General features: G+C 56.1%; 1 protein-coding gene across 6 annotated transcripts in view; it reads right to left on the minus strand.

Moving 5' to 3' along the window:
* Nucleotides 1–8,795: 8,795 nt before the first annotated feature.
* ZBTB40 (zinc finger and BTB domain containing 40) overlaps nucleotides 8,796–18,117 on the minus strand; it is an 80,452-nt gene continuing 71,130 nt past the window's right edge. For 4 of the 6 annotated variants that reach the window (XM_027521035.1, XM_027520998.1, XM_027521017.1 and 1 more), the window contains 4 exons: nucleotides 16,920–17,082; nucleotides 16,125–16,211; nucleotides 14,839–15,056; nucleotides 12,865–13,087 (listed from right to left, as the gene is read on the minus strand). In XM_027521035.1, coding sequence (XP_027376836.1) covers nucleotides 12,893–13,087; nucleotides 14,839–15,056; nucleotides 16,125–16,211; nucleotides 16,920–17,082 — 663 coding nt within the window. In that variant the 3' untranslated portion in view covers nucleotides 12,865–12,892. Of the gene's footprint in view, nucleotides 13,088–14,838; nucleotides 15,057–16,124; nucleotides 16,212–16,919; nucleotides 17,083–18,117 lie in introns of all 6 variants that reach the window. The other 2 variants (XM_027521027.1, XM_027521041.1) reach the window with 2 other exon arrangements.

Genomic DNA, 18,117 nt, shown 5'->3' on the forward strand with positions numbered 1-18,117 from the left:
AATCCCTGTCCCCTCTCAGGGCCTGGGCGTCAGCCCCCAAGAAGGCCTGTGGGGAAGCCTCTGACCAGGAGATGGGGGCAGTCTGTGGGAGCCAGGGATCCTCTCCTCAGGCTGCCTGATGGCTGGTGTAAGGAAGCCCGTCATAAACCTGGGGTTCTGGTCTCCACTGCCCAGCCCCTCAGGCCTCTCCCTGTCACTGCAGAAGCCGCAGACTAACCGAGGTCGGGGGTGGAACTCCTAGCAGGCACTTCCTCTGCTCTTACTCCGTGGGCCTCAGAGTCCCGGCTGTGAATCACAGCCTCGTCCTGCAACAGCTGACCTTTCTGCGGTCAGGGGCCAGGGAAGCTAATAACCACTCACTGAGTCCCTGCTCTGCAGGGTAGGTCAGGGCCTTCACGGGGGTTATTTTATAATCCTAAGAGGCAGGCAAGGACTATTATCCTCCCCATTTCATGTGAACTGAAGTGAAGTGAAGTGAAAAAGTCGCTCAGTCATGTCCGACTCTTTGAGACCCCATGGACTATACAGTCCCTGGAATACTCTAGGCCACAATATTGGAATGGGTAGCCTTCCCTTCTCCAGGGAATCTTCCCAATCCAGGGATTGAACACAGGTCTCCCACAGTGCAGACAGATTCTTTACCAGCTGAGCCGCAAGGGAAGCCCAAGTATACTGGAGTGGGTAGCCTATCCCTTCTCCAGCGGATCTTCCCGACCCAGGAATCAAACCAGGGTCTCTTGCTTTGCAGGTGGATTCTTTACCAACTGAGCTATCAGGGAAGCCCCCATTTCATAGATGAGGAGAATAAGGCCCGAGAGATTATGTGGTTTGCCCAGAGCCAGAGAACTGGGCAGTGGCAGGGCTGATCTTTGACCACGTGACCCCATAGCCCTGACCACTCAGCCCTGGGGCGACCCCCGGCCCGGGGTTTGCTTCAGACCCTGGCTTGCAGGGCTGCTGTGCTAAAATCCCCTCCTCTCCAGGGCAGCTCCTCCCCACAAGCTCCAGGAAGGCCTGGAGCCTGTTGTCACCTGTCCGGCCAGCTCCTCCCAGCTGTGCAGGCGGCAGGTGCGGCCCCACTGGGGAGGGAGTAGACGGGGCTGGACCGGATGGAGGGCGCCTTGGGAGCCTCTCTTTGGCACAGCTCTGAGCACCTGTGGCAGCATCTTGGCCAGAAGGGGACCCATTCCCCTCCCCTCTGAGGACCGGGAGTTCCTCCATTGTCTCTTCCTGGAGAGTGGGGCGATGAGGTACTGTTGGGCTTTGTGTGAGCCCCCCGAAGCCCACCAGCAGCACCCCAGCCCCCTGGCCACGTGGCAGCCCCGTGCCTGACCCAGGCCTCCGCTCTGCAGGGGCAGCACCAGCCCAGGTGAGGAGCCGGAGGCTCAGAGACAAGTCACACGATGTGGAAGTAGCAGAGTCGGGCCCTGAATCCTGATTTCTCCACCACCTGTGCTCTGTGAGGAGTCACAGAATATTGGAGAAGGGCCCTTAGCGGTCATTTAACCCGCTCGCTGGGGTGGGGCGGAGGAGACCTGTCCAAGGTCACGCGGCTCGTGAGTGACAATGAGTTTAGTTTTCCCACAACTCTCATTATAAATGTGCTGGCCTGCTGCCGCAAATCCTGCTAGTTCCAAGATAAACAAAACTCGCATTTGAGATGTGGTAGGCTTAAAAAAAAAAAAAAAAAAAAAACACGTGTTTGAGGCAAGTGGCTTCTACTGCAATAGGAGACATGCAAAGGGTATGCACACTGAAGCCCCTGCCGCCCCCTCCGGGGCACAGTGGCTGGTGCCCAGGCGGCGAGCTCAGTGCCATGGTTTCAAGATGGAAAGGGCAGGGGGCTTCTTGGCTGCCTCCGTGGCACCCTCTAAGTTCAGTTCAGCTCTGGTGTGGAGCTGGAAAGAAACAGGAGCAAGAATTGGGCATTGTGTATTCATACCAGCGTAACTCTTCCAGCAAGAGATCACCCAGCTTGGACGAGTTTCTCCACCCTTTGGAGCATCCACGTACTTGCTGCTGCTGCTGCTAAGTCGCTTCAGTCATGTCCGACTCTGTGCGACCCCATAGACAGCAGCCCACCAGGCTCCCTCGTCCCTGGGATTCTCCAGGCAAGAACACTGGAGTGGGTTGCCATTTCCTTCTCCAATGCATGAAAGTGAAAAGTGAAAGTGAAGTCGCTCAGTCGTGTCCGACTCCTAGCGACCCCATGGACTGCAGCCCACCAGGCTCCTCTGTCCGTGGGATTTTCCAGGCAAGAGGACTGGAGTGGGGTGCCATTGCCTTCTCCATCCACGTACTTACACGTAGGTAAAATGGGATGGCAGGACTGTCACTGTAGAGAACGTATCAGGGTCAGTCCGCAGAGGGGTAGAGCCCCTGGTACAAAGGGTGCCGACTAGGATGAGGATGAAGACGGGGCGGGCCCAGAGCAGGGGAGACACCGAGCGTGTAAGCATGAAGGTTTCAGGGAGCGAGGTGTTCCGAACCTCGAGGCCAATGCTCACCACTCGCTGACTGCACTTCCCTCCTGACAGGAGGGGAAAGGTGGTGGGTTTTGGAGCCTGACGGACCTGGGTTTGAATACAGACTCAGCCAGTTCCTGTGCAGTGATCACCTCTGAGCCTCCACCCCTTTCTCTGCCATCTAGACGACAGCCACTAGCCACACACGACCATTTAAAATTTAAAATCCGGCTTCTCGGCCACGCTGGCCACGTTTCAAGTGCTCAAAGCCACATCTGACGGTGGCCCCACATGGGGTGGTGCAGGATAGACCGCCTCTGTCATCAGAGAGAGTCCTGTTGGAGGGGGCTCCCTGTGACCGGCACCGGGTGGGGGGCGCACGCCTGGCCGGGCCAGGGCAGAGGGCGGTAACTGACGCTCAGCCTGTCCCTCCTGGGGGCCTCCGGCTGAGCCCCGAGTCCCCGCCCTCACCTGGGCTCAGGTGTGCTCTTCCTGGCAAAGTGAAGGTAATGCCGGGTCCAGCTGCTCTGACTGCACCTCTGCTACTGACTTCCCACGGGACCGAGTGACGTCACCTCCTGGAACCTCAATTTCTTCATCTGCAAAATAATCATTCAAGCCCTTCCAGCCTCAGGGCGATGCTGCCCAGAGTCAAGCAAGCAAATGACTCCAAGTCATGATGTCACTGGGGGGACCAGAGCGTCACAGGGCAGCAAGGCGAGGTGGGGAAAGACTCCATCTGGTATCCAAACCATCTCACTAGCTGAGGACCCTTAGGTCCTCAGAGGAGGCTGCATCTGAACTCCTTCACTGGAAAAGGGTAACCGTGAAGATACTGACTCTACACTTTGACGTTACCCTGAGGATGGGTGACGCAAATGGAAGTGATCTGAGAGCAGCAGAGTGCTCCTCAAGTGTAAGGCGTTACGGATCCGCTGCTCCTGCACAACACGAGGGCGACCCAGTCTCTGGGCCAAGCACCTGCCACCTCCTCTCCTTTCTGTGCTCCACGCCCCCTCCCCTCTACCCACCCCCGACCCCAGGGCTCTCCTGCTCCAAGCCGAGAGACCAGGTTGGCACAGAAATGGGTCGAGATGACCTATTCTGCTGATGCCAGGACAAGACAGCGAGCCCACTGGGGCCTCAGGGCCAGGTTCTACCCAGGAAGTCTGCTTGCCCCTGTGACCCATCCCTTGGGCTGTAGGATCTCGCTCCAGGTGGCCCCGAGGTACAGCAAGGAGGAGCATCAGGAGCATGGTTCCAGGCATGCAGACCCCAGCCCTGGGCTTGCCGCTCTCCAGTCTTACATAAGGTGCTCCCTGGATGCCAGACATCAAGGAAACGGGGGACAGAGAGATGCCAAGGCCGGGCCCTGACCTCCAGGGACTCTGTCCGGCTGGCCCTCTTTTTCACCTTCCACTCCCCTACAGAAGTCTACCCTACTTGAGCTTTGGAAGCACCCCGTGGGCTCTCTGCACTGGGACAAGGACTGCCCGAGGCTTTGGGTCCCTTGATGAATGGTACCATTTTTATGGAGCTCTTCCTACATACCATGACCTATGTGTGCATGCAAAGCTGCTCCAGTCATATCTGCCTCTTCTCGACCATGTGGAATGGAGCCCACCAGGCTCCTCTGTCCATGGGATTCTCCAGGCAAGAATACTGGAGTGGATTGCCACGCCCTCCTCCAGGGGATCTTATCAAACGCAGGGATCGAACCGGTGTCTCTTAGGTCTCCTGCATTGGCAGGCAGGTTCTTTACCACTAGTGACACCCGGATGACCTATACCAGAATCTCAAAGGTGTTCCTTTTAATCTCCACGATTACCTTGAGATTTTCATTACCTCCAGTTTACAGAGAAGAAAAACAATCAGGAAAAGACATGCAAACATGCCCAAAGCACACACCTATCAAGGGACACAGCAGGAATCTGAACTCAGATTTGAGTAACTCTACAACGGGCTCTGAACCACTACATTCTCTATTGTCTCCTGATCCTGAGTTCTCCAAAAAAATGATTGCTGTTCTAGGAAACACTGCTTCCTTCAGGATCCCAGGATAAGAGGAGAGATGGGGAAGGCAGTGAGGCTGTGATGCTTCCCTGAGCTGTCTGGGGGGGAAGCACCCTCACACATTGGTGCTGACCCCAGGCTGGGCTCAGCGGGAGCTCACACAGGGCCTGAATGGTCCTCTGATTTGAAGGAAGAGCCCCGGCTGAGCCATCAAGGGTCCACTGAGGACTGGTGACTCTGTGAGAGGCAGCAGGGGCCCCTCAAAGTGACAGCTCCTAGACCACAAACGATCTAGTCCCCAAACAAGGCAAAGGGCATGACTCCTGTTGCTACTGGACACGTTTCCAGCTGATAAAAGCAGAGTTTCCGGCCTGGTTGGCTGTCTCAGGCAGGAGAGACGGAGGGGGAGGTCAAGGAGAAAGCAGGTCAGGGGATGTGGTAGGTCTATGACCGTCCAGGTGGCCCTGACCAGTGGCCCAAGGACTGAGAAGTTGGTGGCCCAGGTATCTTCTGCTAACTGGGTATCAAGCAAGAAATGCTCGGATGTAGCCTGGTGTTTAAGAGTGAACTCTGGGCGGCCTGGATGGGAGCGGGTTTGGGGGAGAATGGACACACGTATATGTGTGGCTGAGTCCGTTGGTTGTTCACCTGAGCTGTCACAACGTGGTTAATCGGCTAAAGCCCAATACAAGATAAAAAGTTAAAAGGAGGATTGAGCTCTGGAGTCAGGTGGCCTGGATCACATCCCAGCCGAGCTGCTCGATGGCCATGTACCCGTCAGGTGGCTTTCCTGGTGTAGGTGTCCTTGCCTGAAATGTGGGGCAACAACAGCCCCTACATCATGGTGCTGGGGAAGTAAAAATTACATAAAGCTCTCCATCCAGTGTCCATCATGTGCTAAGCACTTACTAACACCAATTATTAATTATGAGAGCATTTCTGGAAAATATTAATCCCCCCTGCCACCAGTGAAAAAGACAAAACTAAAAAAAAAAGGAGACAAAGGACCATAGCATTTATAGGCATTTAGGTTGCTCATCCGGAGAAGGCAATGGCACCCCACTCCAGTACTCTTGCTTGGAAAATCCTATGGACAGAGGAGCCTGGTAGGCTGCAGTCCATGGGGTCGAGAAGAGTCAGACACGACTGAGCGACTTCCCTTTCACTTTTCACTTTCATGCACTGGAGAAGGAAACGGCAACCCACTCCAGTGTTCTTGCCTGGAGAATCCCATGGACGGAGGAGCCTGGTGGGCTACAGTCCATGGGGTCGAGAAGAGTCGGACACGACTGAGCGACTTCCCTTTCACTTTTCACTTTCATGCATTGGAGAAGGAAATGGCAACCCACTCCAGTGTTCTTGCCTGGAGAATCCCAGGGACGGGGGAGCCTGGTGGGCTGCCGTCTATGGGGTTGCACAGAGTCGGACACGACTGAAGCAACTTAGCAGCAGCAGGTTGCCCATCTGCACTGGCTTGCTGTTCTTCATACCTGTTTCTCATACGCAACCCTTGCTGACCAGGTTAGCAGTCCCATTGGAGCAGGCATCGCACACTGTCTTAGCCTGTTGTTGCTGTTGTCCAGTCGTGTTAACTAAGTCATGCCTGACTCTTTGCGACCCCAAGGGCTGCAGCTCACCAGGCTCCCCTGTCCTTCACTACCCCCGGAGTTTGCTCAAACTCACGGTCCACTGAGTCAGTGATGTTATTTAACCATCTCATCCTCTGCCACCCCCCTTCTCCTCCTGCCCTCAATCTTTCCCAGCATCGAGGTCTGGGTCCTGGTTCTTCCCATCAGGTGGCCAAAGTATTGGAGCTTCAGCTTCAGCATCAGTCCTTCCAATGAATATTCAGGGTTAATTTCCTTTAGGATGGACTGGTTTGATCTCCTTGCTGTATTAGCCTGATCCATCCTCAACCTCCACAGCGTCGGGCATGGGGCCGTGTACACAGTAGGACCCCACGGGCTCCAGAACTTCAGCTCGAAAGGACACCTGCTCTGCCAGCCTAACACTGTGTGTGTGAACAAAAAGGATAATGCAGTTCTTGCCCTTGAAAGGGTCACAGTTTAGCAAGGGAGGATCTCAAGTCATCCTGTGACAATCTAACAGTCCCACGCTCCCAAGCCCACGCGTTCCTACCTGACATCTCTCTCACCCCCACAGTCCTGTGTGCACACACACGTCCCCTTGGCTCCCTGGGCTCACAGGCAGCTCTGGCCCTGGCCTGTCTGGAAATGTGGGCTTTGGCCTGAACTCTGCGTGGAGCACAGAGGTTTCAAAATAGAGTGAGAAGCTCTTTGGTCCTGGGCCGGCCCCGTGGGTCCGCTTCCCCACCCCGTCCGTTTTTATCAGACCCTCCTGATGGCAGGTCTGTGAAATCTCTCCTGGAGAGGGACTGTGGGTCCCTGGACTGACCTTGTCCTGATGTGTTTGATCAGCTGTTTCTGGCCTGCGCTGGGGGAACCGGTGCACGCAGAGCCGGCAGGAGTGGTGTTTGATCAGAGCAGCTGGGGAGCTCCGGGCTGGGCGAGCTGCTGTCAGCCTTCTGCCCGGTTCTTCTCGGAGGACAGAGAGAGGAGGATGTCCTGATGGACCCGCCCATAGGTAAGTGAGGCGGGGGACCCAGTCGCTGGCGGTGGGGAGAGGTGGAAGGTGGGTCCTGCCTGAGGGTGTGAGGCTAACTGGAGGAGCTCTGTGGGTCCCTGGCTGGGCAGGAGGGGCACCCGCCAAACTCCCAAAGCTCGATGTCTGGTGCCAGGCGTGTGGGAAATACAAGTGTCCAGTGGACGTGGGACCAACGCTCTGGTAGCACCGGGTGGCAGAGCAGAAGGCAGGACAGACGCACGAGAAAGGCCTGGCGAGCATTCACAGGAAGCTGGGCTCGCCCCCCGCACCAACCCCCCCAGCCGTGTCCTAGATCCTCTCTTCTCGGTAAAACCGTGAGTCCTGGAGTGCTTCCCAACAAGGGTCTAGGACAAGGCACGTGGAGCTGTAAGTTCTTTCTGTTTTACCCAAACACGTGCCTGAGTACCAGCTCGTGCAAGGGAAGATGAACAATGAATCTGAGAGCTCCAGAGGCAAGGCGGGATGGCCGGACACCATCGCATCCTCGGTGTTTCCGCTTCCCGCCCTCTCACTGGACGCGTGACCACCAGAGCTCCAATCTGTGCCCTTCCTCGGACGGGACCCTTAGGCTGCGGTGCCAAGGAGCTCCGAGAATCCCGGCTCCTTCCTGGGAGCTCCTGTCCCCCTCTTATCGCTGTCCACCCCGGCCTGAGACAGAGGCTCTGGATTGTTGTATATAGTGTGGCCTGGGGAGCTCCACGGGGCCTTCTGGGTCTGGGTCCGGGTCTGGGGTCTGGGATCTGGTTCTGGGTCTCTCCTGCCCTCTGCTCCAGGCCCTCCATCTTAGGGCATTTCCTGCCCTTCTCTGCCTTCTTCCCTCAGGTTCAAGTACTAGAATCAGGAACAGACGTCATCTATGAAGCATCTGTACCATTTGGGCATTTTACAGATGTTGACTCTCCCCCTCACAGCCGTCATCAGGAATGACTCGCCCAAGGTCACGGTCAGCTGGGAGCTGGGGATGGGAAGCTGCACGACGACTCTGCCTCCAGCAGCCGACCCCCTGGCCCAGACTGAAGGTAACACCACCTCCGGGGAATCGCTGGGCCCCTCTCCTACCTCTGCTCAGCCACTCCTGATCCAGAGCAGCACTTCATCTCTGTACACACTCACCTCCACAGCCAGAGCCCAGCTCCCGGGGACACCCCAGGATCTCAGCTCCAGATACGACTGACGGCTCCAGCCCCTCTCCCCAAACACACTGCTCAGGCAGAAGGGCCTACGTCCTAGAGGCCTCATGGGCTCTGGGCCAAGGTCAGGACTGCCCCAGACTTGAGCACAGCCACCCCCACCCCTGCCTCGGGGCAGACCTGAGCTTTGGTGGGTACAGGGTACAATGCCCCCACCTTCCCCGCAGGACTCTCACTGCAGAAATTATGAACATCCTGTCCGCGTGTCTACCTCTCGTTCCCATGTTGGCTGCCAGCAACGTGACATTTTCAGCTGTTCACCACAAAAGGTTTCTGCTTATTTCACAGTTATCTGCTCAGCACTTTGCGCTTTGGGGGCAGTTGAGGTTCAAGAGATAAATGGAAAGTGGTGGGTGTTCTCAAGATCCCCAAGGGTGCAGACAGAGAGAGGGAGAGGTGAGACGGCAGGAATGAATGCTCTCCCCAGTGCTGGAAAATGTAGGGAAGGGCTGACCTGTATGTGAAGGACTTATTAATAACAACTACAATTTCCAACACCAAATTCATTAAATCCAGGCTTTTAATTAGAACTACAATTCTGTGGGGTGAATACAATAATTTCCTCTATTTGTGAATGAGCACTGGGAGGAGGGAGCTTAGAAGAGGATAAGGATCTCGCCAAGGTCACAGAGTCACAGTGACAGCACCAGGATGCGCCGAGGCTGGTCTCTGAAAGCGACACCACGCCTGCTCTCTGGGAGCGAGGGCTCAGGAAAAGCAGGCTCCACCCAACAGGCGAGCTCCTAGCCGCCCCCAGGACGCGCTCACACGTCCGCGGGTTCAAGAGCCCCTAGGAAAGCAGGCCTGTCCAGCCTGGTCCCATCTGACAGCTGCCCACAACCACAGAGAACACGGGTCTATTATCACAGTCCATTTGAAACTCACACAGCATAATTCTTTCCAAAGTACGTATTTTATTTATATAGAGTAGTGCAAGTTGAATGCGAATTAACGGTCTGTAATCCAGTTTCAACAGCATCCTGTGCTGGCTAGCTGCCCTCACCACGGGTGTTGGCCGGTGTGGCTGGCCTTCGTAAGGGATGTGATTAAACATTTCCCCGATTGGGAAGAAATCTAAATTAGCCCGGGGATAATTTTTTTTTTTTCTTTTTTCCAACAATGTCATCTCCAAAGCACAACGTCTTCTCCTTTCCTCCCAGGCCTAGTCAGAGGGGAGCAACTTTCCGACTTCTTTCTGGCTGTGCTGCTGAGCTTTGGGCCCAAGTCCTACCAGCCCCCATGTTTTCCATGGCCACAAGACACTCCCTTCGACCCTAGATCTCCTTCTTTCATGCCCACTTTCTCCCTGACTCCTCAGAACCCTGGAACACGCTGGGCGCAGTGGAGCTGGGCAGAGGCTGCTCAAGCCCTCCTGTGATGAGAGCACCCCCGGATTTTCTCCGCTGCTGCCCAGCTATCTACCCCAACTTCACAGAGATACCACTCGTCCCCTGGAACCGTTCTGTGTAAGGCTGGCAGTTCCTCCAACCCTTGGTCCATTTGTAGATCTCAGGAATGAGAAATAAAACACCCCTCCCACCCATACTAATATATAGTTAGCCTATGGTATGGTGGCTGCAACGTCGCCTGGGATAGAGAAACTCTGGGCCCGTCCTTTCTCCTTGGTGCTAGTTATACCATGGGCAGAGAACGGGCTCCCGGTCTCCCTGTGTGCCCTTGTTTGACTGGGTCTCCTTCGCCCTCGGCCCGCGGCCCTCAGGGCTCTTCCGCAGGTGATGAAGCTGAAGAACACACCGTGGTTGGGCGGGGGGGGGTGGGCAGGGAGAATCAGACAGCTTCCTCAGAGAGGACTTGAACCCCCAGGGGAACCTGCTTTCACACTGTACATTGTGGTACTTTCTGGGCTCAGAGTTTCCCAAACATACAAACATTCTGAGACGGAAGAGACAGGTTTTATCAAATAAACAAGTACAGACCATTGTCTGTGCTTCACTCCCTTTCAGGCTCTGTTCACACACTTGCCTGGGCCCATCTTCCCAGGGTGGGCCTCGCTCCTCAGCATCTATTTGCTGTCTGCCTCACTCACCTGTGATGAGCAAATGCCTTTCCATCACGGATCCCCCACTGTTCCCATGGAGTCAGACTCCAGCCTGGAATCTGCCTGCCTTCTTCCTCACCAGGTGTTTCACGAGCTCTGGGATTGGATTAGAGAAGGGGGGTGGGGGTCTCATGAATAAATCCAAGGGTTCCAAGAAAGCCCACAGACTCCTGGGTACCATGGCCAGTGCCCCAAGGTTCAGCCCCCAGACTGTCCGGGCAGCAACCCAGCAGCAAAGGCCACATGAGAGCCAGTGACGTGGACAAAGGGACCTGGGTAACAGCATCCTCCCTGGTGGCAATCCAGAGAGTCTCTTGCGCAGACAGAACTAGGAAAGTCTTCCTACAATGTAATCCATGCTTGGGGGTCTCCAGGGAGCAATGATGTAAAAATCACTGTTGATGCAGCATCTTGCAGAGGTCCGCTCGGAGCAGAAACGAGACTCCGGCTGGACCTTCCCCTCGCGCTGACCAGAACCAGCATAGGCCTGGTGCTCCCACTGGCCGGCCGTGCCAGGGCTCAGAGTGCAGCTGGCAGCAAGGCCTGCTTCCCTGCCTGCTCTCGGCACAGCGAGCTGCAGGTCCAGTGATTCTGAGGCGAAGCAGTGTCCTGCCTCCACCCGGGTCTCCGTCTGAAACCTGAGAAAAGGCTGTCTCGGTACTCGAAAAGGATCGGAAAGTTGGGTTGAAAGTTTACAGCTTTCTTTATTCAGAGAACTTTTTTAAGAAGAAAAAAATCACTTTCCCCTACAGGTCCGCAGTCATTAATTTTTAAATTTTTTCTTTTTTTGGCTGGAAGAAGTTTTGATGATGCTGCGATTCCCAAGTACCCGTGCCTTCTTATCTGCTAGGCTCGGCCTCCACGCCCTGCGGGTTGGGCAGCTCCGTAATCTCAGTGGGGTTTTATCTGGTGCCAAGCGGAGGTTCGGTGTCATCTCGTCACTTGCTGATCAAGAGCAGTCCTGGTCTGACAGCTCACGGGGCTGAGCAACCTTAAGAAGACAGAGACAGCCCTGGCAGAAGCAGTGAGGGCCTCACAGGGAGGCCAAGTCTTAAAGGTTTGAGCACCATCTTCTGGTCAGTCATTGGCCTTTGAAAACTTCATTTACTTCCTAACGGGAAGATCCCTGAATTGACAAGCTCAAGCGATTTGCACAGAAAACGAGCACAGAAAACGAGCACGAGGCTGGAGGTGGGAGGGAGCTGCTGAGCTGCCTGCAGAGAGTGGGCCGGTGGCAAGGGCCATACCGTGGCCCTTCCGGCAAAGTGTGATGGCGATAAACGGACTGACCACGACCCGAATCGACCCCCTCCCCTGCTGGTGCCTGGTGATGTGAAATGCGCTTAGAGAGAAGGGGTGGCCTTGTCTCTGGGCAGCCTGTATCGTGAGGGTGAGGGATCAGACAGGGGGTCAGCGGCACAAGCTGGCAGGGAGCCGTGCTGGGCGTGGACACGCTACCCTCACAGACATCAACCTTCTGGCATCAAGGAAAGGAAGATAAATGCTAGCTATTCCCTCTGAACGGCAGGAACCTATATCCATCTAATTGCACTTCATAATGGATTCCATAAACCATTAATTATCAGATTATATTTTGGGAACTGAAGACAAAAAAAAGCTCTGTGAAATTCAGACTCCAGAGGCCCGCTGGCCAGCACTCCCCGTGGCGGCCGGGGAGGGCGCTGCCAGTGGGGCTACACACAGGGCAGCGGAGCCCGGGGCAGCAGGAGGAGTCGGGGGCCTTGGGCACCAGGGGAGGGGCCGAGGCTTCCAGGCTGGGTGGAAGCGTGAGGCTTTGATTAAGGACAGGGGATAAGGGCACCACGGAAACACTGTGGGAACCAGCCTCCAGTGCAGAACACCATGAGGAGTTTCCGGGAGGGCAGGCGTGGTTTGCAGCCACGTGGCCTCACACTGGACACCCGCACGGCTATGGGAAGGGCCGATGGAGCCGACAGGGTGGGCCTTGGCCTGGAAACGAGGGCTTCCTGATGGGCACGCTGCTACCAGGCCTACCGCTGCCGTGCAGGGGCTGGGAGGATGCCAGACGCGAGGAAAGGGATCCTGCACGGCCTGACGGTGCGGTTCTCTTGCTTTTCAATGGCCAGAAGGCCCTGCAGCGTGTGCTGGCCCACTCCGCGGGCCACAGTCCCGCCTGGAACTGCCCCTCCGCATACTGAGGGCTGCCGGCGCATCACACCTGTCCCTCTGATCACCGGCCCTTGCCCCACTGCTCCTTCAGCCTCTGTTTCAGAAGCCACACTCCGCTTGTGGGTGGACAGAGTCACAGAGGCCGCCGCAGGAGGCCTGTGGGGAACAGGCCTGCCAGCCACAGGGGGCGGTTGTGATGGCTACCGATGACTCAGAAGCTGGTTTTATGAGAACAGCCATGCTTCTGCCCCTTCCCAAGGGAGACCGCTTAGGTTGGTGTGAAGCTAAGATGCTCAATACTGTGCCAGGGAGGAGGGGCAACAGGCAAGTGTGGAGCTTTTCCTCCACCGCACACGCAGGACCCCCCTCCCCCAGCCATGAGCAGCCACTCATTTGGCCTCCCCACAGATCAGGGTCACGGTCCCGTCCAGCAAGTCCTCCACGGTCACGGCCACGAGCTCAGAGCTGGTCTGGGCTGTCTGTGAATCCGGCAACGTCACGAACACCTGTGAGCCGGCAAGCTGGGTCTCCTCCAGCGTGACCACCTGCTCCGTCGGGGCCACTGGCTCTGGGGTCTGGATCACCTGCAAGGGAAAGACCGTGAGGCAGGGCTGGGCAGTGTCCACAGCTGGCTCCCCAGAATTTACATGGTCTTTCTCTCACACTGTAATGATGGTATTTATGTTTTCACCTGAGGAGAGCAATTACATGTGCCTAATGGGAAGAGGCAAGTCTAACACACCCGTGATGCAAAAGAGAAGGCAGGCAAACAATTTAAATAACTCTGTGTGCTAAATTGCTATAATTTAGCTCAGTACGCCATCTCAGGGCGCCCGGACTCTATGATTACACACCAGTGAACGTGGGCTCAGTTTCTCACACTGGTTTTCCTGTCTCAAGGGTTACACCACAGAGCTAAGTGCCATGTGAAAGATGCTACTGAATGAAGGTGGTTCATGCCGTGCTTGGACCAGGGAAACGGGGATGGCTGGCCAGAAGCCTCGGCTTGCCGTAGGTGGCGTGTCTGGGCCTTGATCAGGCAGGAGGCCTCACTTGGGAGGCTGGGTGGCTACAGGAGGAAGAACAGGCGGGCAAAATGTGGCTTCTGTCAGCTCCCCCGCACAGCTCACCCGGCTGAGGCACAGGCGTCTACAGGCCACACGCACCCCTTTCAAATGTGCACCAGCTCTTAGAGATGACGCCCCCATCACCGGGAGAACCAGTCTGCTTAAGAACACCTGCTTCCTGCCTGAACCTCAACCTTCTGAGCCACGGAGCTCGGAATAGCTGACGCCATCAATGCGGAGCGCCCACAGATGGCTCAGCCACCCTGATTCCTGAGGGGCGGCCGAGAGCGGAGAGTGTCCTCCTCTAGACAGGAGTGGAGAGACAGGGACGCCAAGCTCCGCCACGTCTCTGCTGTGAGAGGGGAGAGGCTGACTGTGACGTTCAATAAAAAATCATCTAGGACAGCAGCTTTCAAACTGCCGTTTTCTTTTAGCAACGGACTCTTTTCTGTTTTCCCCTGCAAAGGACATCTTACCAAGAATCCTAATACATATATATATACATATATATATTAAAAAATAAATAAAAGCAGAGCCGTTCTTGAAATGGCAGCAGGAGCAGCACCCGGAGGCCTGGCACCTGCCCTGCCCTCTGCTCTGCACAGGGGCCTGCAGGAACTCGGCCAAAGGGACTGCTCAATGGGACAGGACGGGGCGCAGCCCGGCCAGCTCAGTCCCTCTCTGGTCCATCTGCAATTTACTGTCAATCAACAGAATGGAGCTTCATTTCCTCTTCTGCCCACCCTCTCTGGAAAAGATGGGACGAGCGGTTAAGAGTCCCAGAGACACACAGAGGGGCGGGAGCAAACACAGCCTTGAGACCTGAGAAGAGGTGGGGCTTCCCCCAGAAAAGCCCAGACATTCAAACATGCTCCGAGCCCAGCCCACAGGGGCTATCAAGCTTAGGGCTTTCAACCGAAGGTGATCCCAACAAAGAGCTCACCCACCTCCTCCGAGGGTTCCTGCAACCCTGACCACACCCCATGGTGGTCGCAGAGGGTGAGCGAGGATGTGAATGGGAAGGAGAGGCCCAGGTCATTCTGCTTTTAGAATTCTTTTTCCAGCCTCTCTAGACCCAGGGGCCGTTTCACAGGTAGCCACCAGGTGGTCCACAGAGATTTCTGCAAGATCCTCCTGGCCATGAAGTCATCACTCACGGGGCCCCTTGAGAGTCCCAGGGAGAAAGGCTAGTTGTCTGAAGGGGCTGCCTCCGGAGAAGCCTCAAGACCCCTGGGCCCGAAACCCCGCACCCAAGGCCCCACAGTCACCTGCACCATCTGCGACTGGGTTTCCGCGCCCAGCACCTTCGGGTGTTCAGACTCCAGGTGACAGTCCAGCTGGGCCTGGGAGGTGAAGAGCTCCCCGCAGAGCTCACAGGGGAAGGTGCTCTCCGACTGCTTGAAGTGCTCGGTGGTGACGTGGTGCTGAAGGGCCCCCGGGAAGCGGAAGGTGGCCGCACAGTACAGGCAGCGGAAGGGCTGCGACCCTGCGGGAGGGGGACGGAGGCATGGCTGGGGTGGGGCCGGGCAGGGGCAGGGCGTCCAGAGGCAACTCTTCAGCTTGTGTGGGGCCTGGAGCTTGAGCAACTTGGGGAGCCCTCTTTAGGAAAACGAGTACAAATTTACACACACAGGACTGGGGGCAGAGCTTTAGAAAAGTCCCGCCAGAGAGAGGCCCCAAGTCCAGCTTCCTTAGCATCCGATTCAAGCTAAACCTGCGTCTGCCAAAGCCCATTATTCATCGATTCAGTGGTAATGACGCTGTTTTGTCACTTTTAACATCTCTGAAACGGGATCAATGACAGCTGCGCTGCTGCAAGCCGTGGAGGTCGGGTGTAAGTGTCAACCGGCGCTGCGAGCGCACGCCTAAGGGGCAGCATGGAGGCCCGCAGGACGCCTGTCCACTGCCTCGAAGAAAAGCCCCGAGACGGGAGCGGCGCGTGATTCTAACTCACAGGAACCAAATGTGTGCTAAATGAGAGGTCAGGGTTGGACGGTCAGCTGCATTCCCGAAGAGGAATCAGAAGAGACTAGCTCTACTAATGCTCAGGAGACCAAAACCGCAGGCGTCACCATGCGCCCCCCGACTGGCGCCCTTGACGGCAGAGGACAACCCCGTGCGGAATAACACGCATGGCAACAATCTCACCTGAGTGCTGCTCTGGGAAGCCGAGTTCTTATGTTAATCAACTTACTTAACGGCAGATGAGAGTGCATACAAATCTACGTCAAAGTGAGCTCAGAGCAGGACTCAGGATAACCAGTTTTTCTAATGGTTCATTAAAAATGGTGCCTCTTAAATAACTGGCATTTAGGTTTGATGGGACACAGCAGGAACAAGGCTAATCACAGGTGATGCTGAGATGCCTCCCTGCGCGGGGCCTGCACTAGCGTGTTCGGCTCACAGTTACCCTGTGAGGTAGGCAGTACCGTCGGCCCCGTGTTGTGGATGAGGACAACTCGGCTGTCGCTTGGCCTGGGCTGCGCAGCTGTAAGGCGACGGGGAGGGGCACAGCCCGGGCCGCCCTGCCCTGGGGCGCCTCGCGGGCACCGACCTGAATGCTGGCACTTGACGTGGACCTGCAGCAGCGCGGGCGTGGGGAAGAGCTCCTTGCACTGGTCACACTCATGGAACTTCACGTCTGCGTGGCGCACGAGCAGAGGCATGGCGGAGAGAGCGAAAGGAAGACGCTCGCAGTCTGGGGAGTAACGGGGCTGGGGCGAGGGCGCACAGTGGCGGGCATCTGCCAACTGCTAGGAGCCCGACACGTACGCTAGGGGCTGGCCCAAAAGTTCGTTCGGTTTTTCTGCCCAATGTTGGCTGCTGGCCAACCCAAAACACCAGCGAAATGTGTGGTAAAGAGCGCCAGAATGCCTGGATGTAAAGGGGATTACTGCAGAATCAGAGGAGGAAACACTGGTGCTTAGCAACATGCCACGTGCTCAGGAAACCCTCCCTGAGTGCGAGCTGCTGTCATTCTGGCCCCATTTACCGGCCACACAGGTGTGAATAATCGACCTTCTGAAGAGCAGGTAACGGGTTCAGAGCGAGGGGTCACTTTCCAAGGTCACACAGCAGAGTCAGGATTCCCACCCCGGCCTGCGTGCCACCCAGGGACGGTGGGACTCACGCTGCTCGAGGTTCCACAACCTCTGCCACTCAAGCCAGTGTCATGGGTAGATTGACTGACGTGGCACCCACGGGCGTGCCGGGGCACGACGGGGAGCCACCGAAGCACCCCGCGCTCCAGCACGGGGAGGAGCGATTCGGGGCTGGAGCCCAGGGCGCTAAGCCACAAGTCCCTCCCACTCGCCAGCCCCCACTCCCCGTCCGGGCACCCCAGCTCCACCTGCATGCTCCGTTTTGATGTGCTTCTTGTGTTCGAGCGTGTTGGAGAAGGTTTTGTCACAGGAGCTGCACTGGAGGGACGAGAACTTGGAAGATCGATGGTTCTGAGCAGCAAACACATCCGGGTGGTGGGTCCGATTGTGGTACCACAAGCCCGACAGTTGCTGAAAGGAATGTGGCAAGCGTCAGGTCTTAAATGTTCTGGCAAGCCAGAGAGTTCACAAAGACTCAGGAGAGACAAGCGCTTCCAGGGAAGCTTACGATCTGGAGTCCCACTCTCTTTTTTTTTTAAGGAGTCTACCTGAGCAAAAATTGATTTGAATAAGGCAGCAGCCAATCTTAGCAGACAGAAAGGAGCTCTGAGGAGTGGGGAGCCCATTTAGTCAACCGGAGTCTCACTCTTACCCATCACCGTGAAAGCTGACAGGCAAGGGAAGGCTTGTTCATGGGAACAAGGCGCCCGTGTACTTACTGAGGCCACTACAGGGGAGGGCTGGGCCCTTCAGAAACGCAGCCTCACAGTAAGCCTAGGAGGGAGGCGCTAGGCTCTCTGCAGTGCCCAAGGTCACACGATTAGCAAACAGAAACACCAGGAGTCACACCCTGGCCTGCCGACTGGAGAAACTGTCTTTCACCATCCAGCTGTCTCTCAGAGGCCCAGGGTGCAGCAGGGAAACCTGGAGAGAGGCTGCTGTGCCAGCTCCGAAAGCCAGTGTCCCTTCTTCTCGGGTGCCAGAGCGGCGCTGTGACACTCTTCCCACAGTTCCAGGGTTTCCTAGAGACTCAGCCCAGGTCTCACCCGGCTCTGCAAATCCAACGTCTCAGCACAAGGCTCAGAACAAAGCTAGCTGTCCATTTCAGTTGAGCTGAAATGAGCTGCTGGGCATTTCTCTGTACCCAAATGTTACAGACGCCAGCAAGGGCCATCCTCTGCTCTGTGGTCTCAGAGAGCTTTTCATAGATGTGGTTTCTTTTTAGATCCATATGGGGTTTCACTTAATTACACAGCGAACTCTAAGGTAAAAAAACAAAAACAGAGACAGAGCTCTTCCCTAGGAGTTAAGGGAAAAAAAAAGAAACCCACAAAACACCAGTAATTCCGCTAAACAAGATAATTCCAGCTATTGTCATCCTCACATCCCTTGACACACGGATCAATAGGTTCCAAAGAATGTTGAGTATCCAGGGGAAAAGCAGCA

The sequence above is a fragment of the Bos indicus x Bos taurus genome, chromosome 2 (assembly GCF_003369695.1).
Source record: "Bos indicus x Bos taurus breed Angus x Brahman F1 hybrid chromosome 2, Bos_hybrid_MaternalHap_v2.0, whole genome shotgun sequence".
In the NCBI taxonomy this organism is placed as follows: Eukaryota; Metazoa; Chordata; class Mammalia; order Artiodactyla; family Bovidae; genus Bos; species Bos indicus x Bos taurus.